This window comes from Oncorhynchus tshawytscha, linkage group LG07 (genome assembly GCF_018296145.1).
Source record: "Oncorhynchus tshawytscha isolate Ot180627B linkage group LG07, Otsh_v2.0, whole genome shotgun sequence".
Taxonomy (NCBI): Eukaryota; Metazoa; Chordata; class Actinopteri; order Salmoniformes; family Salmonidae; genus Oncorhynchus; species Oncorhynchus tshawytscha.
Window position 1 is genome coordinate 9,244,204 of NC_056435.1, and position 25,532 is coordinate 9,269,735.

General features: G+C 41.3%; 2 protein-coding genes across 6 annotated transcripts in view; one reads left to right on the forward strand and one right to left on the reverse strand.

Annotated features, from left to right (window-relative positions):
* LOC112253877 (tyrosine-protein phosphatase non-receptor type 4) overlaps positions 1 to 10,847 on the reverse strand; it is a 40,873-nt gene extending 30,026 nt beyond the window's left edge. For all 5 annotated transcript variants that reach the window (XM_042324075.1, XM_042324074.1, XM_042324073.1 and 2 more), the window contains exons 1-2: positions 10,440 to 10,847; positions 5,940 to 6,094 (exon numbers count right to left, since the gene is read on the reverse strand). In XM_042324075.1, the coding sequence (XP_042180009.1) occupies positions 5,940 to 6,077 (138 nt within the window). In that variant the 5' untranslated portion in view covers positions 6,078 to 6,094; positions 10,440 to 10,847. The remainder of the gene's footprint in view (positions 1 to 5,939; positions 6,095 to 10,439) is intronic.
* An 831-nt stretch (positions 10,848 to 11,678) lies between these two features.
* On the forward strand, positions 11,679 to 16,983 carry LOC112253803 (ras-related protein M-Ras). Its single transcript, XM_024425799.2, has 6 exons — positions 11,679 to 11,818; positions 13,342 to 13,553; positions 13,855 to 14,008; positions 14,159 to 14,258; positions 15,438 to 15,517; positions 15,722 to 16,983. Exons 2-6 carry the CDS (start codon positions 13,361 to 13,363, stop codon positions 15,819 to 15,821), a joined length of 627 nt encoding a protein of 208 aa, XP_024281567.2. The 5' UTR covers positions 11,679 to 11,818; positions 13,342 to 13,360; the 3' UTR covers positions 15,822 to 16,983.
* The last annotated feature ends 8,549 nt before the right edge of the window (positions 16,984 to 25,532 follow it).

The following is a 25,532-nucleotide window of genomic DNA, read 5'->3' on the forward strand; positions in this document are numbered from 1 at the left end:
CTTCCTTTGGCCGCCTCTCCTTCCAGTTCTCTGCTGCCAATGACTGGAACGAACTACAAAAATCTCTGAAACTGGAAACACTTATCTCCCTCACTAGCTTTAAGCACCAACTGTCAGAGCAGCTCACAGATTACTGCACCTGTACATAGCCCACCTATAATTTAGCCCAAACAACTACCTCTTTCCCAACTGTATTTAATTTTTATTTATTTATTTATTTTGCTCCTTTGCACATTCTTCCATTGCAAAACTACCATTCCAGTGTTTTACTTGCTATATTGTATTTACTTTGCCACCATGGCCTTTTTTGCCTTTACCTCCCTTCTCACCTCATTTGCTCACATTGTATATAGACTTGTTTATACTGTATTATTGACTGTATGTTTGTTTTACTCCATGTGTAACTCTGTGTCGTTGTATCTGTCGAACTGCTTTGCTTTATCTTGGCCAGGTCGCAATTGTAAATGAGAACTTGTTCTCAACTTGCCTACCTGGTTAAATAAAGGTAAAATAAAAATAAAATAAAATGTCCAGAGTGCATGAGAGGAGATTACGAGTCACGTGGAATTTTACTACGGTCATCATGACCATAGAGGTCAGCAGCTATCAGGTCATACTCTCTCCAACCACTAGGCTAATGCACAGCAGCCACGTTGGGGAACCAAACTACCAGCCAACAAGGGGCTTTACTAAAACACTGAAGCTCTCCAGCTCCAGTAGTTAAAACAGATGCCTGTTAGAAGCCTTCTTGTAGATTCCCTGTACAGTGCAAGTATTGGAGGTGGTGCATGCATGGCAGTAGAATGCCAGTGGGCATGATAAAGGAGCTGTCAGTTGTCATTCAGTACTGACTTCACCTGTGTATACATGATGCGTGTCTGTGCACACTGGATGGTTCCCAGAGGAAAGAACCGACATCACCGCCAACAAACCATATGAAACACATATGCACACAAACATGAGGGCCTGTATTCACCTAATCCTGACTGGCAGTGAAGCGTTGACCTGGTTTAGCCCCGCATGGCACTAGTAAAGACAAAGGACTCCATAATGGCAGCTCTGTAGTCCCTGAAATGGACTCATCTTAATTCATGACCAGGGGATTAGTGGGCTGCAGCAGAGTAGATTTGACCCAGGACAGAACAAAAAGTATCGGGGCAACAGAGATGGTCGTGGGTTAGACTGAGGTGCTGTTGGGTATGTGTTATAATTAGGGGGAATGCACTAACATCATGCCTCTCTGCCCCCGTTCCCCACAGTACACCACACGGGACAGAAAACCCCTATGCTTGGCTCGGAAAAGCCATTGTGAGGTTTGCAGTTCAGTCCTGGTAAGTGTTTACTCCATTGGCTAGTGACCCCTGGAGTCTCCTTTAAAACCAGAATGCCAGACATTCTGCTGTCTCTGCTATGCTGCTATTAATGACAGATATCTAAAATTACCCAGGCTCCTTTGGTCCCTACTACTACAATGCATCTGTACTTTAATGTGCAATTCCACCACATTTCAGCCACATTTTCATTATCTCCAGCACAATACCAGTGTCTATATACTATAGTGAATTCGGAAAGTATTCAGACCCCTTGAAGTTTTCCACATTTTGTTACGTTACATGTTAAATTAAATGTTTTTCCTCATCAATCTACACACAATACCCCATAATGACAAAGCGAAAACAGGTTTTTAGAAATGTTTGCACATTTAACATAAATAACTTATTTACATAAGTATTCAGACCCTTTGCTATGAGACTCGAAATTGAGCTCAGATGCATCCTGTTTCCATTGATCATCCTTCAGAGGTTTCTACAACTTGATTGGAGTCAACATGTGGTCAATTCAATTGATGGGACATGATTTGGAAAGGCACACACCTGTCTATATAAGGTCCCACAGTTGACAGTGAATGTCAGAGCAAAAACCAAGCCACAAGGTCGAAGGAATTGTCTGTAGAGCTCCGAGACAGGATTGTGTGAAGGCAAAGATCTGGGAAATGGTACCAAAAATGTCTGCAGTAGAGGTCAGCCGATTAATCGGAATGACCGATTAATTAGGGCCGATTTCATGTTCCATAACAATTGGAAATCAGTATTTTTGGGCTCCGATTTTAATTATTATTATTTTTTTTTTTACACCTTTATTTCATCTTTATTTAACTAGGCAAGTCAGTTAAGAATGCATTCTTATTTTCAATGACGGCCTAGGAACGGTGGGTTAATTGCCTTGTTCAGGGGCAGAACAACCTTGTCAGCTCAGGGATTCAATCTTGCAACCTTGCAGTTAACTAGTCCAACGCTCTAACCACATTGCACTCCACGAGGAGTCTGCCTACGCGAATGCAGTAAGCCAACGTAAGTTGCTAGCTAGCATTAAACTTATCTTATAAAACACAATCAATCAATCATAATCACTAGTTAACTACACATGGTTGATGATATTACTAGATTATCCAGCGTGTCCTGCATTGCATATAATCGATGCGGTGCGTATCGTTGCTCCAATGTGTACCTAACCATAAACATCAATGCCTTTCTTAAAATCAATACACTGAAGTATATATTTTTAAACTTGCATATTTAGCTAAAAGAAATCCAGGATAGCAGGCAATATTAACCAGGTGAAATTGTGTCACTTCTCTTGCGTTCATTGCACGCAGAGTCAGTGTATATGCAACAGTTTGGGCCGCCTAATTTGCTAGAATTTTTACGTAACTATGACATAACATTGAATGTTGTGCAATGTAACAGCAATATTTAGACTTATGGATGCCACCCGTTGGATAAAATACGGAATCAGCTTTTTTTTTTAGGTCCTCCAATAATCGGTATCGGCGTTGAAAAATCATAATCGGCCGACCTCTAGCCTGCAGCATTGAAGATCCCAAAGAATACAGTGACCTCCATCATTCTTAAATGGAAGAAGTTTGGAACCACCAAGGTCCAGAGAGATCCTTGATGAAAACCTGCTCCAGAGTGCTCAGTTTCTCAGACTGAGGCGAAGGTTCACCTTCCAACAGGACAACAACCCTAAGTACACAGCCAAGACAACGAAGGAGTGGCTTTGTGACAAGTCTCTGAATGTTCTTGAGTACTTGAACCCGATCAAACATCTCTGGAGACCTTAAAATAGCTGTGCAGCAATGCTCCCCATTGAACCTGACAGAGCTTGATAAGTTCTGCAAAGAAGAATGAGAGAAATTCAGAATGGGAGAAACCCAAATACAGGTGTGCCAAGCTCATACCGAAGAATTGAGGCTGTAATCGCTGCTAAATGTGCTTCAACAAAATACTGAATAAAGGGTCTGAATACTTATGTAAATGTGATATTTCATTATTTGTAATTTTTTAATATGCAAAAAAATACAAAAAAACGTGTTTACTTTGCCATTATTGGATATTGTGTATAGATTGATGATGAAAAAAGAAGATTTAATCCATTTTAGAATAGGGCTGTAATTTAACCAAATCTGGAAAAAGTCTAGGGGTATGAATTAGGGATGCAGATATATCGGTGAACATATCTTGATGTCTAGTTTAACGCGGAAGTGCAAAACCGATGTCAAAGCTGACGTGCATACCTATATAACGTAGGTACATGACGTAATGACTGCTGTGTGGATTGAGCAGTCAACAAGTCGAGCAGTCATTTGAAAGAGTAACACGATTTCAGAGAGACAACTCAAAGGCGAAATCGATTAAAGCCAAGATAATGGCATTCATTGCCCTTGGCAATCAACCGTTCTCTGCCGTGGGTGGTGTTGGCTTTCGCCGACTGGTCGAGCACCGGTACACACTACCAAGTGAGATATTTTTCAGAAGTTGCCCTACCAGAGTTACACAGTAATAGCGTCACTGCTATTAGCTTCACGACATACATACTATGGAACGCCGTTTGGGTCTTTGCGTGTCAAAAAAGATTCAGTAGCACTGTCAAAGTTGTACAAAAAAGTCTGCAAACAAGCAAACACCGGCCACGAACGATGTGTTTACAATACCGCGTTGGTAATAAAGCATACTTTGTTGTACTGCAACTTCTGGGGTAGCTGCTAGCACCAATACAACCTGCCTGAAAACAATGACCATGTAGAAACTGCAGTCATTTTCATTATTCTTAGCAATGATTTAGGAATCCTTGTAAGTATTAGCTAGGTTGCCACTTGTTGTTCGCCTATTGAAATTTAAGTTCTTGAAAATAAATAGCTAGCCAGCTACTTAACCCTGTTGCCCAAAGCGAACGTTATAAACAGCCAGCTAGCTTTATCTGGCTAATGAGGCTCGACCAGACCGGGTTATGTGTTGTGAAGCTAGCCACAATACGGATTAGGCACAATAGTGGAATTTGCGGTTTGCCTTCAGAATAAAAGTATGTCATTGACAGTGATGCAAATGAATACAAATAGTAGAATTCTGTCATACTTTTATTTTGAAGGCTAACAGCAAAGTCCACTATTGTGGCTAATCCTTATTGTGGCTAGCTTCACATAGATGGGTCCGACCACCATTAATCAAATAAGAACTGTCTTATAAATTAGGGTTATTTTAGATGATGACACCTAGCTATATAGTTAACGAGCTAACTATAGCTACTGAAACAGATGTCGTTTTGCTATGTTTTTGGGGAAGAACATTGTTCGCATCCATGAGCTATCTAGCTTTTTTTTAAATGACCAGCACTGTAGGTGTGCGAGACAACTTTACCAGCATCATAGCATACGTATATATATACGTATATATGAATCGTTGTGACATATTAAATACGAGTGATAGTGTAATCAATGTGTAATAACTACGTAAAAAATGTATGAACGCGTTAAATTATTAGGTGACGTGCAGTCATATTCAGGTCCTGATTGGTCAACAAGCTTATTTGACACGTCTAGTAGTGTTAAATATGATATTTTTTGACACGCAAAGACCCAAACGGCGTTCCATAGAAATCCTGGTTGAGAATGAAACAACTTAACAAATGAACCACGAAACAGCACAGCAAATAAGTGAAATAAATATGTTTTGATAATGTTTTACTGGTAATGGGGACATACATAAATGCCAATAAAATACCTTTTTGGTCAGTGTGGTGTGTGTGTGTAACCTTTATTTAACTAGGCAATTCAGTTAAGAACAAATTCTTATTTACAATGACGGCCTACCCCCTGCCAAACACGGCCGACGCTGGGCCAATTGTGCACCGCCCTATGGGACTCCCAATCACAGCCGGATGTGATACAGCCTGGATTCGAACAAGAACTGTAGCGACGCCTCTTGCACTGAGATGCAGTGCCTTAGACCGCTGAGTCCATGTGTGTGTGTTAACTATTTAACTGTACTAGAAGGCTTAAAAGGGAGCTAAAATTTTAAATATCTGTATTGTTTTTTGGGCAAGGAAAATATCGGATATCGCTATCGGCCAAAAATGTCATATCGGTGCATCACTAGTCTGAATACTTTTCCCGAATGCACTGTATGTGAAAAACATATTGTAGAAAAATATTTAAGTTAAAAAGTTCTACCCGATGACATTTTTAAACACTAAGATTTGTGGGGAGCAAGAAAATACCCTCCCTCTGGCTAGAAATTCACTGCAGGTTACGAAAATCACAATTTTTCTTAGTTTTAATCCTACCCTGTGATGTTAGAGAAGCATTTTTTTAAAGACATTCCTTATCTTTTTAACTACAGATCATAGAATCACGCCGTTTTCACATATGCAGACACTGGTATGGTTCTGGAGGTAATGAATATGAGGTTGAAAAGTGGCAGAATTGCCCTTTAAACAAAGTCTAATTTACCTTTATAGGCCTACTTGGTTATTGCGTAGCCTATTGATAGACAACTGGTCTAGAGAAGAGAGAGAAGGCCCTAACCCAGTCATTTTCTATGGTGAGATGTATGGCTGTACAGTCAGTGTAGATGCCGGGAGTAGTATAGTACAGTACTTACGTTAACTTTGAAGGCTTGAACTGTGTTATCCAGCAGAAGAACATTACAGACCACCTCTGTGTGCTGCCTGTCTTGTGCCAGCTCTGATGCTCGGACATTGTCGTTACTGCCAGCTGGCAACCGGGAGCGTGAGGTCATTACTGTCCACACTGGCTCTGCAACACAGAGAAACAAAACAGCAGGGTTAGGGACCTTATATTATACTGCATTTAAATACATTACATTGTTCCAGAGTGGCGCAGCGGTCTAAGGCACAGCATCTCAGTGCTAGAGGTGTCACTACAGACCCTGGTTCGATACCGGGCTATATCACAACCGGCCGTGATCGGGTGTCCCACAGGGCGGTGCAAAATTGGCCTTGCGTCATCCGGTTTAGGGGAGGGTTTGGCCGGGGTAGGAATTTGTTCTTAACGGACTTGCCTAGTTAAATAAAAAATTTGCAATGGAGAATGGTTAACCTCCTCTTCAACACCAGTATACCATTTTTCAAGATGTTGTTCATTTTCATTTTTCTTTTTAAACAGTCGGCAACGGCATAATTGAGTCAAGTAAAAAGAAGAAAGACAACGCACTCCTCCTTAAATCTGTGACTGACGCTGATGATGTCATACATACTTCATTCTAGTAATATCTAGAAAGAGATCCCCGTCAGATGCAAGGCCCTTGATCCTTTATGGTCCATGCTCTTACAGTCAGGCTGCAGTACAATGAAAGGATTCAGTGAGGCATGACCCAGTTCACTGCTGCTGGGAGGAAGAGAGCTACACACACTAAAGAGGACTTCCCCAAGAGGGTTAGCTGTCTTCACGTCCCCACCAGAGTCCCCACAGACACACACATGCACACTCTCTCTCTCTCTCTCTGATGGATGCTGTTAGGCCTAATTCTGAGTTATAAAGTTGTAATAACAGGGGGAAGGGTGATAAATACTTATTAAAATCATATTTCACAATCATATCAAATTTTAGGGAGAAAAGTGACTGCAGAAACATAGAAATTGTTTTAAAACAACTAACTAGGCTATATCACCTTTGACCTTTTTCCTGCATGTCATCATCCATTGACTGCACTCAGAAAGGTCCCAAAATAAACAATGGCCACACCAGCAGCAGAGCTTTTGTCAGTGACAATGGTGTTCCTGTGAATGTCACAGTGCAACACACAAAGACACGCTGAGTCGCTGTACGGTGTTGTCACACTGGACCCGTCTCCAGAACTCCCACATGGGCCAATACCCTGTCACGGGTCCCCACTTCTCACAGTTAGAGGTTAAATCAGGGGGATCAGACGCTTCAAAACCTACTAGCTATTATTCTATCATGTTTATCCTTCCCATTATTTAAATGTGTTTTTAACAGTTCACATGCACTTTGTCTATGGTTTCCATGTTCTGAATTCTTGAATGAAATGGTCAAACTAGGCCTAAACAATATCTAGGGAGTGCAGCTGTCCTGGCCTGAATCAGACCTTATTATCTACTCAAGTCTATTCAGGACATGACCGTTTTTGTTTACGCCTACCAATAGAAAAAGGTCAAATGTCCCAATGAGTCTCAGGTTTAGACTAAGGTTATTTACAATGTAGGCCCTTCTTTGAACAAAGTTGCAGTCCAAAAACATCACCTCCAGTGTGCAGATGTCAACACATGGAACAGTCACAGTAGAATCCTAATAAACATACTGATCCATATATACCTACTTTGACCTTTACTGTCTATCACTGTGTTTGTTTACTGCACTTTCTGTCACCATAGCATCCAGGACAACCACACGAAGTTGGCAGTGAATGGCCATGGCAGCTAGCCTTGAGTGTGGGGTGGGTCCATCCAATAACCATGAACTTGAGGGATGGGAACAGACAGACTGTGTGTCAGTGTCAGTGTAACCCGCTTCCAACCTGGCTCGCCTGCCAACACCACCACCCACCATAACAGAGTTCAAATCATAGGCTGAGTCTCTGGGGCTGAGTGACCTTTCAGTAATAGAGCCACAGCTCTGGATTGCTGGAGCTGCGTGGAGAGACCAGACAGACACCATGCCAAATGCAGAGGAGCTACCTTGAATCCCAATGCAACTCCTAGGCCCTAGACCGAAGTTAGTAACCTAACTCCTGAATAAAGTAGGCTACATATTGCTTTACAGATCAATCAGGTGATATAATGACCTACCGTTGTCTTAGTATTTTCACACCAAGTACAACAGGACAGCATTACATATCTGACACGGTATAACTATGGGTTATAAAGCAGAAATATCTTGTGTACTTAGGCTACATTCCTTCTTCAAAGCATCTGTGTACAATAAACTGTTATGACAGCTAAGGGACATAATCGTTTTATTAAACCTTGGCTCCTGAAACACTCCCACCCACTCCAGCACTGGATTAGCATGCTGTGTGTACATTTCAGACACATCTCTCCCCCCAAGAGAATACAGTACAAACAACAAGGGTCATGTTCATTAGGCACGAAACAGGAAAAAAATGGACTAAAACAAGGAGGGACTGCTTGGACTTGTCCAATAACAAACACTCATTTTCGTTTCAACACGTTTTGCTATAGTGTGGTCTACTGAACACAACCCTGGTAGGTTATGTTCCACACACAAAGGGAGTTCCCCTTCCTCTCAGATCTTCCACTCTGCAGACCTCAGTCACCACATCTGAGTCCCAAATGGCATATATTCACCATAGGGCTCTGGTCAAAATTAGTGCACTATGTTGGGAATAGGATGCCATTTGGAGGGCTACCATCATTAGATCAACTGTGGAGCACCACACATGCATCACAGATCACACACTCATGCGTGACACTAGAGAGCGTATGCCCTCTTTTTTTCTCTCTTTCCACTATTCTCAGTTTTTTCCGTGCGTGGTTTCCGTGCGTGGTCTAGTAAGCCTTCTTAACATTGTGAGGCTAAAGCCAACAGTAGCTAACAAGCCATTTAACCCTGGGCACAAATCTAAACAACATTGTTCACGACAGAAGAGATTCACTCTGAAAAGGATTCTGGGTCGCAAATTAAATCAGCTGCATTCCTTTGCAACATATGTCCACACAGAATTGAGCATAATGATGAATAGCCTAACAAACACAATTATGTTGTCGATGGCTGTGAGCTAGAGGTTAGAGAGCGTTGCCATTGATAGAACCCCCTTTGAGGCCATTCTCATTCTCCCTGATTCCTTCCTTCCTCCTCTCCCATTCTTAAAGCTCCATTGGCATTTGTTGCTACACATCTCATTCATTCAGATATTTAGACCCAGCAGCAGTGTAGCTACTAACTCACCACCCCGAAATGTGGAGGTAGGGACACTACAGTGTAGACCCCCTAGTGATTCATCCTGTTTTAGAGCTTCATGAGCACATATGTGTTTGTCATTTACCACACACTTTTCCGTTGTCTGCAGCACACACTCCGTTGCTCGGTTTCATCTGTTTCAGCACACTCCCCCTTCTCCCCAATAAAATCCCATGTACTCCATCACTCTCATTCACTGCACTGTCAAAAAAAGCCGTGCACTTGACAATAACTGACCCAGTCTCTAAAAATGTGAGGCTGCTTTGGACAGATGGAGAGAGATGGAGCCGTGTGGGTAGGATACAATCCTCCTCTTCTTTCCACTCTTTCTCGTCATTCTCCACTATAGCCCTGCAGCTCTTTATCAGAGAGAGAGAGACAGTTGAGATTGTGTGATAGCAAATGGCTGCTCCTCTATATTCCACTATGGTCAGCAAGGAGGCAGGGGAGGGAATATTATGATGACATCAGTGGGGATTCTATAGATTCCAGGGACGGTGCCATTTCTGTGAAGCTCTATTCGCTCAGCCTTCCTTTGTAGCAGCAGGTAGATTAGAAGCCTGGTGTTTCTATCAAGTCAGTCGGTGCACTAAACTAGAGCGTCCATATTTCTTGTGATAGGAACCGAGCATGGGGTCTTGCATCCAGCAGCATGAATACGACATGAATGTGTCTTAACAGCATTATTACAGACAAACAAGACTTGTATGTAATTCTGAGTGGAGTTCATTATGTCAACCAGCTAAAACAGTGTGTAGCCTGTAATCAGAATCAGTGGGGTCTCTCTGTGTACTGATTCAAGAAAGAGGTTTATCCATCTATTGACCCAGACATATATTTAGCCTCTACCTTCTCCCCTGGCCTGCACTCCCTCCCAGAACCAGACATAGGTTAGAAGTGCACACTCTATTCTGTTCGGTTCCATTCTAGTTAACTGTAGCCCATAAGCCTGTCAACTGGCATATGACAGGGACAGAAAAATAACAACACATTGATGTTAGCTAGCTAGAAAGCTAGCCACCAGGCCATCACATACTTGTCACTGTCACTAAGACTAGCATCAGCTAACGCAGAAGTGTAGCTATACTGTCTCTGGATAGATGGGCAGCTAGTTAGCTAACTTGCTACATCAGCTGTGCTATGCAAGCTAGCAAGCTAACCATGGCATGACGTTATTATTATGCAGGCTGCTTAATGTTACCTTCATAAACTGCGCCGGTAGAGTCCAGGTTTTTTGAGGGATAAAATCAAGAAGTGGGCGAGGTGGTGCAATTCAACCGCTGCAGGTCCACAGAAACCTCCTCATCGTTCGCAGCAGCATGCACTCGCTACGGCCGCACGGGTTCGTTTCTTTTCAGCACCACAGCGATGATGGATCCAGGCAAACGTCAATACAGGACGCAACCATTGTAATGCGGGCAAGGCAAGCACTGGCAGGTAGGTATGATCACACACAAAAAAACAGAACTTCCTTTCCGCGGTCCCCAAACTGTAGTTCAATTCAAAGACAACCCCGTTTGAAGACGTTTATCATTTATATCGCTGAAGCATAAACCATGGGGCATCAACGAAACATGGCGTGAACTCCACAACACATTTTTTTGAACGGGGGTTGATGTCTGTCAAACTAGTAGGCGTGGCATTTGAGGCGCAGGTTTCACGACACGCACGCGCGCAGCCTACATTGTGAGAAATGGGGGAAATATGAATACTATTATTATTATTATTAGATTGTAGGTAACTTCAAATATTTTTCCATGAATGTAGTTTGTGTGTGATATATTAAAAGCTTAGTAAACATGTAGTTACTTTTGCAAATAAATATCCTATACTCCCATCTTGTGGCCAATTCGATGTCCATGCCACTTCTATTTGAGATTAATGGTAATAACTGGATTATTGTATATAGTTTCAAAATGAAACGCAGAAACTCTTGATAGTGATCCCCGTTATTGTACACTCCCATTTAGAACTGCCCACTTTTAGGTAACACGTAAGTAACAATAAGGTATGGCCCACTTAAAATGATTAATGGGGAGTTTGTAAGTTGTTAATAAATAGTTATTTATTCGTTTTTGTAGATAGTTTATAGATACTTTGTAAATAAGCAATAGGCTATACATTGGTTGAAAATATAATTATTTTTATATGGTCACATCTGGATTTGAGTCACTATGGAACGCTCCATTTCTACAACAAGGGGAAGCTGTTCAAATGTTGTTATACTTTACCTCCAAAAATGGCAGGTTAAAACCATAACACATTGAAAGTCAATAATTGAAGCACTTAAATTAAGCGCGACAAACTCTAAATGGGACCTATAATCATTCAAATAAGGGCTTATTTGCGCTAAAATAACAAATGTTGACCCCCCTTCTCCCGCGTGAAGCAAACCTATCGTATCAGCTGTTGCAACGCAAAGTAACTGTTACATTTTTGTGGCAGATGCTGGACTTTCCAGCAGCTGTGATATGAAATAGATTTGATATAAATGTACAGCTCTGAATGAGGTCAGCTTCACAACATGAGAAGGCATGAAATGTGACTTCATGCAAGCGACTTTACAGTAAATATATTGGGGTAAGCTATTTTATTTAATCGGCTACGACATATTGCGATGTTTTGGGATGTCTGGTGTTTTCAGATGTAAAGTCACGGATGGCTGTATCCTACTGAAATGTGTGTGAACGTCCGATTATACCTTGGAATAATATGGTATGGCGAGGCATTTTACAATACCGAATCGCACTTTATCTGGTTATGCCTAAGCAAAGAATTGTTCAACTTTGTTATGGGATCGAATTTGGCACTATAAAAACAAAACTGTTCAGTGGGGATATGGGATTTTGTGAATCACAGATGAATGGGGATTTATGAATCACAGAGCTGACTGATCACAAATGAGGTGTATGTGTGCGCGAAGTGTGTCTGAGAAATAAGGAATCACCCAGACAACATAGTCCTCGATCAACAGGATGTGCTGGGTAGGTAGGCCTACATAATATGCGATTAGAACAGCATTTGACGACATATAACTGAAAAATAACTTAAATCATCAACTAAATTCAGCCGCGGGACGATTTGTACTTGAGCTGGTGTTCGGGGGCTGGAACATAATTACAAATCATTTGTAGACTACAAATTGTCCACAAGGACCCCAAAAATATATAATGTTATAATTACTGTTTTATAATGTTATATAAAACAGTAATTTAATAACTCGCTGTCGTTTGTATAAGATCACATGTCTCTCTATTGTGCGTGGGAATACTTGGGAACAGATTTCTTAAATTAAAATCACTTGGAGCTGATTTCCTGGTGTTTTTACAGCCTTTTATGTAAAAAAAAAAGTGCTTTTGTTGTTGCTCTGAACACTTTGGGGGACAAATCAGATCATAAGGTCTCCTCAGGCCCCAGGTTCGACTGAGAATTGTTACTGGTTGGTCTGCCCTTGTCCCATTCTCTGGCTACAATATTGTTCTGGAGGGCCTGTAAGTTCCACAAGTATCTGGGTTCCGTTCCGGCTCCGGCCAGCGATGCAGGCCACAGTATCCACTGAGAAAGGAAACCATCCACTTCCCGCCATTGTTGACTGCAGGAAGGAAGAACTCTCTGTGTGACCTCATCCTGTTAGGCCAGTGCCATTGTATGGAGCTGCAGGCTAGGTTTCCTTACTCATGGCGTGTGTGTGTGGGTGGGTGATTCCCTGACTTAAGTACGTCAGTAAAGATACAGCAGACAAGGACTAGACTGCTACAGTACAGACCTCAGCCTTGTTTGAGTGTTTGATGTTTTCAGTGGAAAAAAAGAGTGGGTATTCCAACATAAGAATGATACTGTTTTGGCCCAGTGAGTAAGCAACCATGTAAGGGATGGAAGATAAATGACCATGTTTTCTATGCATTGCAGTGAAAAAGAAGGATCTCTGCTTTTATAATATTCATTTAAGATGTATATTGATCTATTACCACACTATTACCTGTGCCATTTCATTTGTGATTTGTGTCATGTATTTTTGTCCAGAGCAAGAGAGGGGCAAAAAGCCCATTCTAAATGGCATCAGTCAGACATACACCATCTTCCGTCTTCCCTCTGTGTTCCAGGTATAGCATAGCTGTCACTATGGCAACGAGCGCTGTTCCCAGTGACAATCTCCCCACGTATAAGCTGGTAGTGGTGGGGGATGGGGGAGTGGGGAAGAGTGCTCTCACCATTCAGTTCTTTCAGAAGATCTTTGTCCCTGATTACGACCCCACCATCGAGGACTCCTACCTCAAACACACTGAGATTGATGCCCAGTGGGCCATATTGGACGGTAAATGGATTTATAGATAGCACATACATTACAAATAAGAAGCACAACCTGTTAACCTGGCCAAAAGTACTATATCGTTTCCCCCAGAAATAACCTTTGTAATGTACTAAAGAACAAGATGGAATGTTCTGTTATGAGGAGAGAAAAAAAGGAGAGCATTATTGTGCTGCCATTGTTAGATGTGAGGGATCAGCACACAGTTACACGTATTTATGAATAACCAGGATCATTCATAACACTGTTATCAGTGTAGATGTTATATGTGGGACCTGTCTGATCGTGCATGTGTTTGTCTCTGCAGTTCTGGATACAGCAGGCCAAGAGGAGTTCAGTGCCATGAGGGAACAGTACATGAGGACTGGGGACGGGTTCCTCATCGTGTTCTCTGTCACAGACAAGGCCAGCTTTGAACATGTGGACCGCTTCCATCAACTCATCCTCAGGGTGAAGGACCGGTGGGATTTACTACTTAACTTCCCACTGGTGGCCGTGGCCAGGACAACAGTCAATCCTGCATTCCATTATTCAGGCATTCATGCATTTATTACTCTGTCCATCCATCCATTCGTTCATTTATTCATTGTTATTTTCCTTATTTTTTTTAGGGAATCCTTTCCTATGGTTCTTGTGGCCAACAAAGTGGATCTGCTGCACTTACGTAAAATACCCAGTGATCAGGGGAGGGAGATGGCTAGTAAACACAGTGTGAGTGAATGTGTGAACTTTACATGTACAGTGGCAAGAAAAAGTATGTGAACCCTTTAGAATTACCTGGATTTCTGCATAAATTGGTTGTACAATTTGATCTGATCTTCATCTAAGTCACAACAATAGACAAACACAGTCTGTTTAAATGAATAACATGCAAACAATGTTCATGTCTTTATTGAACACACCGTGTAAACATTCACAGTGCAGGGTGGAACAAGTATGTGAACCCTTGGATTTAATAACAGGTTGACCCTCCTTTGGCAGCAATAACCTCAACCAAACGTTTTCTGTAGTTGCGGATCAGACCTGCACATGGTTAGGAAGAATTTTGAACCATTCCCCTTTAGAAAACTGTTTCAGTTCAGCAATATTCTTGGGATGTCTGGTGTGAACCGCTCTCTTGAGGTCATGCCACAGCATCTCAATTGGGTTGAGGTCAGGACTCTGGATGGGCCACTCCAGAAGGCGTATTTTCTTCTGTTGAAGCCATTCTGTTGTTGATTTACTTCTGTGTTTTGGGTTGTTGTCCTGTTGCATCACCCAACTTCTGTAGAGCTTCAATTGGCAGACAGATAGCCTTATATTCTCCTGCAAAATGTCTTGCTAAACTTGGGAATTTGTTTTTCTGTCGATGATAGCAAGCTGTCTAGGTCCTGAGGCAGCAAAGCAGCCCCAAACCACGATGCTCCCTCCACCATACTTTACAGTTGGGATGAGGTTTTGATGTTGGTGTGCTGTGCCTTTTTTCCCTCTGTAGTTTCATCTGTCCATAGAATATTTTGCCAGTGGCGCTGTTGAAAATCCAGGTGACCTTTGCAAACTTTTTTTGGACAGCAGTGACTCCAGGTTAGCTGACTCCTGACTCCAATTAGCTTTTGGAGAAGTCATTAGCCTAGGGGTTCAGATACTTTTCCCAACCTACACTGTGAATGTTTAAATTATGTATTCAATATAGACAAGAAAAGAAAATACAATCATTTGTTTGTTATTAGTTTAAGCACACTGTGTTTGCCAATTGTTCTGACTTAGATGAAGATCAGATCAAATTTTATGTAAAATTTATTCATAAATCCAGGTAATTCCAAAGGGTTCAGGTACATTGTATTGCAACTGTATGTAATCTACAGATATTGTTTGATCTCCATACTCAATTCTGAGCTTTTTGATTTACAGATAGCTTACATTGAAACCAGTGCTAAGGACCCAGCCATGAATGTTGACAAGGCGTTCCACGAGTTAGTTAGAGTAATCAGGTATGTTACCGCCACAGACTATTTAGAGAAGGGTTGTCTATTTGATACAAAAGCTATGAGAGCCTCTCTCTCTCTCTCTCTCTCTCTCTGTCTCTCTGTCTCTCTCTCTCTCTCTCTCTCTCTCTCTCTCTCTCTCTCTCTCTCTCTCTCTCTCTCTCTCTCTCTCTCTCTCTCTCTCTCTCTCTCTCTCTCTCTCACACCCAGGCAACAGATTCCAGAGAGGAGCCTGAAGAAGAAGAGGAAAACCAAGTGGCGAGCCGACAGGTCCACTGTCTCCCACCGACTGCACTGTGTTGTCCTATGATGGTTTTTACTTGTACAGCTGCTCCCTACAGGACAGGGGGAAGATGATTACATTTAGGAGTGTTTACTCTCTACACAGAGTTCCAGGAGGCAGTTTGTACCCTCTATCCTGGCACATGAGTTAGGTGGAAGGGTCAGGTCCAACAGCACAGGAGTTTCCCAGACACGGGATGTGACTGACTCGCCCTAAAAGGACGAGTGGAATTATTTACAGCTCTTCTGGGAATGTGCACTAACTTACTCAACTACATGGTGATAAAGTGGCATCAATACTGCCTTTATCTACCAATGAAGCTCTTTGGCAGAGAAACTGGACATATGGGCTCACAAAGATAATCTGTAAATAATTAGGACATACTGTAGCAGGGTCACACAAACATCGTTTTACTAAGAGGTAGGCCTTTAAAACTTGGTCCTTGTTGTTTTTAAATGGCTTTCTTGTTATAGTCCCTATCATTAAGATGGAGGCCATTGCGTAAAGCACTGGAAGGAGGGAGGAAACTGAGAGCTTTCCCCAGTGAGGGGGAGTATATTAGAGAGGGGAGTGAGAGGAGGGGAGAGGATGTGTCTGTTTGTGTTGGAATCAGTGGGCCTGTCAGACAACAGAGAGAAGAAGGGAAAGTGAGGAAAGAGACACAGAGAGAGAAAGAGAGATTCCAAATGGATAGCATCTGGCAAAGGGACTCCAGACATTGTGTCAAAGCCTGGGAGGCAGCCAATGTGTAGCCCCATAATTTCTACATGGAGAACGTCTTTATAATCTCCGAACAAGACTGTCATAGAACTGTATTGTAGCTTATTGAACACACCAAATGTCTTATTTGAATGTACACTTATGAACCGTGACCATTTTGACTCATCAGTGCTCACTGGATGTAGTTGTGCACTTCTCAAAACGCTTTAAACACACTATTGTGGTGTGTGTGTGTGCGTGCGTGCGTGAGTGCCCTGGATATGAACATGTCCTAGACGATGAAATCTAATTTTTACATGTGAATATTAGATTTCTTTGCTACTATTTCACTATTTATTTTATATAAGTAATTTATTGCTGTGTTATCATTAGTACAAGGCTACCCCAGAGAGGCACAAAGCACAGAGCTTAACTAAGAAATTGATGGAACAAAAGACGTGTAGGCAAAGTATAAATGTGTGTTAATACATTTTGTGTTCTGTTATGTGTACACATCTTGGGTCAACTGGTTTGTCTGGATAAAACCGTAATTATAATGAAACAGAAGACTGTCTGTCTCTGTCAATCTCAGTGAATATTAGTGAGTTGATGGTGCCCTCCAGTGGATATAAATGTAACTGCAAGAATGGAACAACATTTAGCATGGTTGTACATTTGGCCCTTTGTTCTGGGGGATATACAGTGCATTCAGAAAATATTCACAACCCTGGACTTTTTCCACATTTTGTTGTGTTACAGTCAGACTTGAAAAAAGCAGACATTGAGTATCCCTTTGAGCATGGTGGAGTTATTATTACACTTTGGATGGCGTATCAGTACCAAGTCACTACCAGGGCCGGCTCCAGGCATAAGCAACATAAGCAGTCGCTTATGTGTGGGGTTTTTTGGAACTCGGTCGGGGTCTGAACTTACTGTTGCACGTTAGAATAGTAGAATACACAAGGTGCAAGTTAAAAGTGTGGTTGTGCATCAGCAGGTTTTCCTCTTATTTTGTCAGTCACTGACAGTCACTCAATTAGCCATGTCAGCGAACAATTTTTAGATGACTAAGTTTGTCTGGCCAATTATCTAAACTTGGGGCATGTGCCCAGAGGCCCTTTTTTAGGACCTTATCTTTTTAACCACAGATCCTAGAAGCGCGCTGTTTTCACATACAGTGCGTTTGGAAAGTATTCAGACCCCTTGACTTTTTCCACATTTTGTTAGGTTAAAGCCTTATTCTAAAAGTGATTAAATAGTTCCCCCCCCGCATCAATCTACACACAATACCACATAATGAATAAGCAAAAACAGGTTTTCAGAATGTTTTGCTAATTTCTTTAACGTAAAAAAACGTAAAAATTATATCTACATAAGTATTCAGACCCTTTGGCAGTGATTACAACTTTGAGTCTTCTTGGGTATGATACTACAAGCTTGGCACACCACCCTCTCAAGCTCTGTCAGGTTGGATGGGGAGCATTGCTGCACAGCTATTTTAAGGTCTCTCCAGAGATGTTCGATCGGGTTCATGTCCGGGCTCTGGTTGGGCCACTCAAGGACACCTGTCCCAAAGCCACTTAGGGTTGTTGTCCTGTTGGAAGGCGAACCTTCACCCCAGTCTGAGCTCCTGAGCGTTCTGGAGCAGATTTTCATCAAGGGTCTCTCTGTACTTTGCTCCATTCATCTTTGCCTCGACCCTGACTAGTCTCCCAGTCTCTGCCGCTGAAATACATCCCCACAGCATGATGTTGCCACCACCATGTTTCACCATAGGGATGGTGTAAATAAGGCATTTCTGTTTTTTATTTGTAATACATTTTTGCTTTGTCATTATGGGGTATTGTGTGTAGAGTCAAGGGGTCTAAATACTTTCCGAAGGCACTGTATGTAGACACTGTGATGAATATGATGAATACAAGGTTGAAAAGTGGCAGAATATCCATTTCAAACACTCCACCCCATGGCAAAATGGGTAGAATTGAAGAAATTGTGCTTTAGAACCACTAAACCCCTCTCTGCCAAATGGCAAAATGAGCAGAATTGCATGAAATGTGTTATAAAATTGCCACATTTTCTCTCCACCCCATGGCAAAATGTGTAGAACTACAGAAAACTTGCTTGAAAACGGCAACATTTTCTGTACGCTTCATGGCAAAATGGGTAGAATTACAAATGAACTTTAAAACGTACATTTTTTTCTCTCTGCCGTCAAGAGGGGGTCTACTAAAACATCTTGCCCTCTTGGTGACGGGGCCCCTCAACCAAATCTCACTTAGGGCCCGTAAGCCTAGATCCAGCCCTGGCCACTACAAAGACGTGTCCTTTTTAACTCGATACTAACCGAAATGACAGAGTGAAAAGAAGGAAGCCTGTACAGAATAAAAAATATTCCAAAACATGCATCCTGTTTGCACTAAGGCACTAAATTAAACCTGCAAAAAAATGTGGCAAAGAAGTTAACTTTATGTCCTGAATACAAAGTGTTACTGTATGTTTGGGGCAAACCCAACACAACACTGAGTACCACTCTTCATATTTTTAAGCATGGTGGTGGCTGCATCATGTTATAGGTATGTTTGTCTTCGGCAAGGACTAGGAAGTTTTTAAGAGTAAAAATAAACATAATAGAGCTAAGTACAGGCAAAATCCTAGAGGAAAACCTGGTTGAGTGCTTTCCAACAGACCCTGGGGAGACAAGTTCACCTTTCAGCAGGACAATAACCTAAAACACAAGGACAAATATACACTGGAGTGGCTTACCAAGACGACATCGAATGTTCCTGAGTGGCCTAGTTACAGATTTATCTTAAATCCGCTTGAAAATCTATGGCAAGACTTGAAAATGTCTGTCTAGCAAAGATCAACAACCAATTTGACAGAGCTTGAAGAGTTTTTTAAAGAATAATGTGCGCATATTGTACAATCCAGGTGTGCAAAGCTCTTAGAGACCCAGAAAGACTCACAGCTGTAATCGCTGCCAACAGGGATTCGAACTTGTATTGAATCAGGGCTGTGAATATTTTATGTAAATTTGATATTTCTGTATTTCATTTTCAATAAATGTGCAGAAATGTCTGAAAACATGTTTTCACTTTTTCATTATGGGGAATTGTGTGTAGATGGGTAAGAAAACATATGAAGATTTAAACCATTTTACATTTTCAAGGGCTATGAATACTTTCTGAAGGCACTGTATCCCACAGAAAGCTAAGCACTGAAATAGCCAAATCTAGTTTATGTAATGGATCAATTTGTTGTTTCTTAGATTTAGAGACTGAAAATCTTCTGAATATATCAAATCCTATTCATGTGGCCCTTTTTCTAAGCATGCTGCATTTTAGCCAGTGTTGTTCAATTCACGATAATCCAAATTAGGCTTGTGACTAAGTGTGCGTCGTAGTGAAGAGGGTTGATGATGAGTAATGTGATCCTTTGTGATCAACCTCTAAAAGTGTAATATAGGGGAAATGGTCCAGCTCAAAGAGTAGTACAATGGATCATGCAGAGCACGACACACAGTACAAAGACCAACAGCAGCGTAGATAATTAACATGCTTCTTTAAATAGGCCAACATAATGTCAAGGAGTTCTTGAGAAAGAAGCTAACATGACCATGTCAATCTGAAAGTATCAACAGGCTAACATGACCATCTGGCATCAATATTACAAAACAAACTCTTATACATTGCAGATCATGCAAACTGTGATATATTCCGGTACAAGAGTAAGATAAAAAATAAAAAAAGATTTACCCACCTAAAGTAATGTTCGACCAACGATGGATTTCAACAGCTCTCCAGTCTAATTGCTTGCTCTCACTCACACACTGCGCATGCGCAATCCCATAACTGCTTGCACACCTCATTTATGAATCTCGTAAAGGGACAGTGCCATCTAGTGGATATAAATGAATACAGCTATGCGCTTTTACCACCTTGCTACATTGAGAATATATCAGATTTTTCATATTTGCTTGCTAGGCTTATATATCCATGTTATTCTATATGTATTTTATTCTATTCTATATTCTAGTTTTCTGGGATCGAATAAAGTGAGAACATGATTGTTTTAACCTGTTTTAAATGTACAGTATACTCCCATGTTATTTGTCATATTGTCAGCATAGAGTTGTAAAAAAGCATTTGCCCCCTTTCTAATCTTCTCTATTTTTGCCAATTTTTGATACTGAATGTTATCAGATCTTCAACCAAAACTTAATATTAGATAAAGGGAACCTGAGTAAACCAATAACACAACAATTATATACTTATTTCATTAATTTCATAAACAAAGTTATGTAAGTCTGCAACACTCAATGCCAACACTCAATGTGAAAAAGTACCTTTCCTCTTACACTCAATAACTGGTTGTGCCACCTTTAGTTGCAATGACTCCAACCAAAAGCTTCCTGTAGTCATTGATCAGTCTCTCACGTCAATGTGGAGGAATTTTGTTTCACCTTTCCATGCAGGACTGCTGTAACTCAGTGACATTTGTGGGGTTTCAAGCATGGATTGCTTGTTTCAAGGCCTGCCAAAACATCTCAATTGAGATTAGGTCTGGACTTTGACTAGGTCATTCCAAAACTTCAAATTTCTTTCTTTTTAGCCATTTTCATATGTGTTTTGGATCATTGTCTTGCTGCATGACCCAGCTGCGCTTCAGCTTCAGCTTCAGCTCACAGACGGATGGCCTGACATTCTCCTGTGGAATTCTCTGATACAGAGAAGAATTCATGGTTCCTTCTATATTAAGGCAAGTCGTCCAGGTCCTGAGGCAGCAAAGCATCACCAAACCATCACACGACAACCACCATGCTTACTGTGGAATGCAGTGTTTGGTTTTTGCCAGGCATAATGGGACCCATCTCTGACCTGCAGCATCAGGTAGGTTCATAGCGCAAGCTACACAGCCTCCTCATCCTTTGGTTTGGCTTCTCTTCAAGGTTACTCACCACATTGGCTTGCTAGGAAGGCCTAATGTTTCTTTATATTTCCCCATTTATAAAAAACAAAATTCATTGTTTTTGTTGTCATTTTCAAAGCTTTACAGGTTCATTTCAAATAGTTCATCTTATTTTTTACTCCCCCACCTCCTTTTTCAACCCTTTAAAAAAAAATGAAAAGTAGGTGGAAGTGTGTTTAGCTCCCGTAACTGCTACGCAGCGCAATCACATAGCTACATCACAATTACAGCCGATGACAGTTAAGGATTATAAAACCCAATGATCCTTTCATTTGAGTGGTAGGCTACCCATTCCAGTACTGTACGTATTCATGTCTGACACTGCACCTGTGTCCGTGCTTTAAAAATAACATGTCTTTTCTTATCGGGTTCTTTTCCCAAAGCATTGTGTTTATCAGTCTCATATTTCTGAATAAAGGAGGGGCCGGAGGAAGGAGAGTTACACTGAAACCTGCAGAGGTACAGAAGGTAAGATGGACAAAAAGGGCACTGACATCACACTTTTTTTGACCCTGTTTGAAATGTCTGTCTGAGCCTAGGACACAAAGACTTGTAAGGTATTGAACAATATGTTAACTGTCATGTCTATATAGGTTACACTGTTGAAATGTGTCTTTCTTTCTCTTAGAACTACATCCAAACATGAAAGTCTTTGCTTTTGGTCTCCTGCTCCTGGTGGCCGTCATCTATGGTAAATATCTCTTCATGTTGAACCATCCTAATGTTTTTCTTTTCAAAAGTTCAAATTAAATAAAAACCTCGATAGTAGGTCAGTAGTGTGCACTAGGCTACACACTATGACTGTGGCCAGTGACTTTCAAGGTTTACTCAGGTTTTCGTTAAGGTTTCTCTATTTCTCTCTCTCTCTTTCTCTCCCCCCTCTCTCAGGTGAGGCCCTGCAGGGCCATAAGTGTGTCCGGGCCACGCCAGGCAGTGGTGATTGTGTGGGGACTGTGGAGACCTGTCCTCCCGAGCTGGACACCTGTGCCAAAGTGACCTACCCTTCCCCTTATGGTGAGTCCCAGCACCATTCAGTCGGCATGGCATACAGCCACAATCACTGTCACAACGCCTTATTAATCCAACCAGAAATCAATCAAAGACATACACACACAAACAACAGAAATCTATTTACTAGTTAGGCCTACAAGATTATCACTCAGTCGAAAGTCATTACCCTCTGGACAAAAACTGGTTGAGTCAATGTTGCTTCCGTGTCATTTTAACCCCACAAGAATCTAGGTGATGACGTTGAATCAACATAGAAAACTGATTGGGTTGGAAAAAGGTCATCAACGTAAGGGCATTTCCTCTTTTTATCACCCAGCTTTGAACCTAAATCCAATGACACGGTGACAGTTCTTGTTGATTTCGTGTTGAATTCACGTTAGTTGACAACTCAACCAAATGTAAATCAAAACTAGATGTTGAACTGACGTCTGTGCCCTGTGGGTATCGTCATCATCATGTCTCTCCCCCCTCTCTATCTTTCTCTCTCTATTTCTCCAGAGAACACCTTCCACAAGTCCTGCTTCAAGATGATGGAGTGCCTGAAGCTTGGTGTGACCGAGGGTCTGAGAGTCACCTGCTGCAACTGGGACAACTGCAACGTATAAGACCCATGGCCTCTACTCACCTTCTGTATCATTGGTATGCGTGTGGCTGGAGCCCAGTTCAAATGGCAATGAAATACATTCAGTATTGCAAAAGGATATTTTAACCTTTTGTTCCTGATTTCAAAATATGTCTAAATGTCATAATAAGAACTTGTTTACATGTGATATGAATGATTCATCATCCAACACCACCTCTTAGATAAACCTCGCACACCAGTCAGTTGTTTTGTTGCGCTTTAATATTTCGAAATTCTCTTTACCCCCTGTCCTGGAATGTCCCAGTATGGAACGCGACACTGCAAACCTTTGTCTCGTGAAATCCGGGAATTTCCATTCTTTTACAGAGAGACAAAGGGCACTGCTTGTGCTAAACCTGAGTAAATCCATTGCCCAAAATCTCACACAAGTGACTCATAGATAGCAGCTTTATTAGCATACTGTGCTGTATAAAAGGAGAAGGAGAAGGAGAGGAGAGTAAAGGAAGCTCAATACACCTAAAGGAAATACAATCAGGTGAGCAACTACTCTACTATCTACAGCACCTAATAACTTTGTCTCGTGATACTGTGCTACTGGGCTTGTGAAATGGTTGGTTTCAGAATGTTCCTGCACAATTTCAAATAAATCAGACTTAACATGTTGCAATTGTTGAACATTGCATAATCCCACCACATAGAGGGAGTCTTTGATGATGCATTATTTTCTATTGTTGGAATGACAGATCTTAAGACTCCTGAAGAAAGGAAAGATGAAAGCTGTATGTTTTTCTCTGCTCCTCCTGCTGCTGGTGTGTAGCTTTGGTGAGTCTGCCCAACAAGGTCTTCATCTTATTTCATGTCTTTATTTGACAGGGACAATGCCAAATAAACACATGTACCAGATTAAAGCTAGATTATTCTCATCTCCATTCTTTATGCTCCAGTCTCCCAGTCAACACAATGGATAACCAGACACACTCCAGTACAACAGAGATGATGTTGTTCTTCTGTTTTCTCCAGGAGAGGGCCTGAGATGCAACCGTTGTGTTGGCAAAGGCTGCAGAAACACAGTGGAGACCTGCCGTGTTGACCATGACACCTGCGGCACGGTCTTATTCAAGCCCCCACTCCGTACGTATCTATTATCCCCTTCACTAGGCAGTATACCCTGAGTTTCATCTGTATATACCCCTTCACTAGGCACTTTACTGTGTTTAACCCTAGGATCAGTAACCAATCGGGAAAACACAAAATCCCTGATCCTTTTGATTGACATCTAAGGAAAACGTTTGCTTTATCCAATCAAGAAAATTTGCTGGTTTGTGTCTTCTGTATCTGGTGTTTTATCCTGTCTCACTTCTCTCTCTCCACAGCTATCTCATACTTCAAGAGATGCATGAAGATGTCAGAATGCATGCTGCTGGGAAGCAACAAGGACATTGATGCCTTTTGCTGCACCACCAACCAATGCAACTGAGAGACACATCCTCTGTCTACCATACTGTATACTATACAGTCCATTAATTGTACTAATCAATGCACATGATTGAAACTGTCAAGAAGTAACAGAAATAAAGTTGTACTTTTTCTCCAAACAGTTAGCATTTATTGATTATTTATGTTTGACATCGTTAACATGTGATTAGCCAGGTGATGGCCTGAAACATGAGCACTGCACTGAGCAAGTTCAGTTTATACACGATAAGTCATATACAGCCTATATTATGTATTACCCAATACCTCCACAGAAAATATAGACTACATTTAGTTGTTCTGTTGAGGGTTTGATATCTTAAATGTATCATTACACACTCTGTCCCGATGTGGACTGTCCACATGTGGAACAGAGCAGACAATGGATAACTATAGTTTTAACTATGCTTCCGTAAAGTTTTTTTTTTAAATCCGGGAAATTGACTACTTTTCTAAGCTATTTGAAAACAGATCTCAGAAATCGACTACTTTTTTAAACATATTTAAATACACATCTCAGAAAGTAAGTACTTTTGTTTAACTATTTGAATACAGACCTGAGAAAGCAACTGTTTCAAAAAGTACATTGTCAAGAAAAAGTATGTGAACCCTTTAGAATTACCTGGATTTCTGCATAAATTGGTTGTACAATTTGATCTGATGCTCATCTTAGTCACAACAAAAGACAAACACAGTCTGCTTACACTAATAGCACACAAACAATTATACGTTTTCATGTCTTTATTGAACACACCGTGTAAACACTCTCAGTGCAGGGTGGAACAAGTATGTGAACCGTTGGATTTAATAACTGGTTGACCCTCCTTTGGCAGCAATAAACAATCCGATTTAAAATGCTGTGGCATGACCTCAAGAGAGCAGTTCACACCAGACATCCCAAGAATATTACTGAACTGAAACAGTTTTGTAAAGAGGAATGGTCCAAAATTCCTCTTAACTGTTGTGCAGGTCTTATCCGCAACTTCAGAAAACTTTTTGTTGAG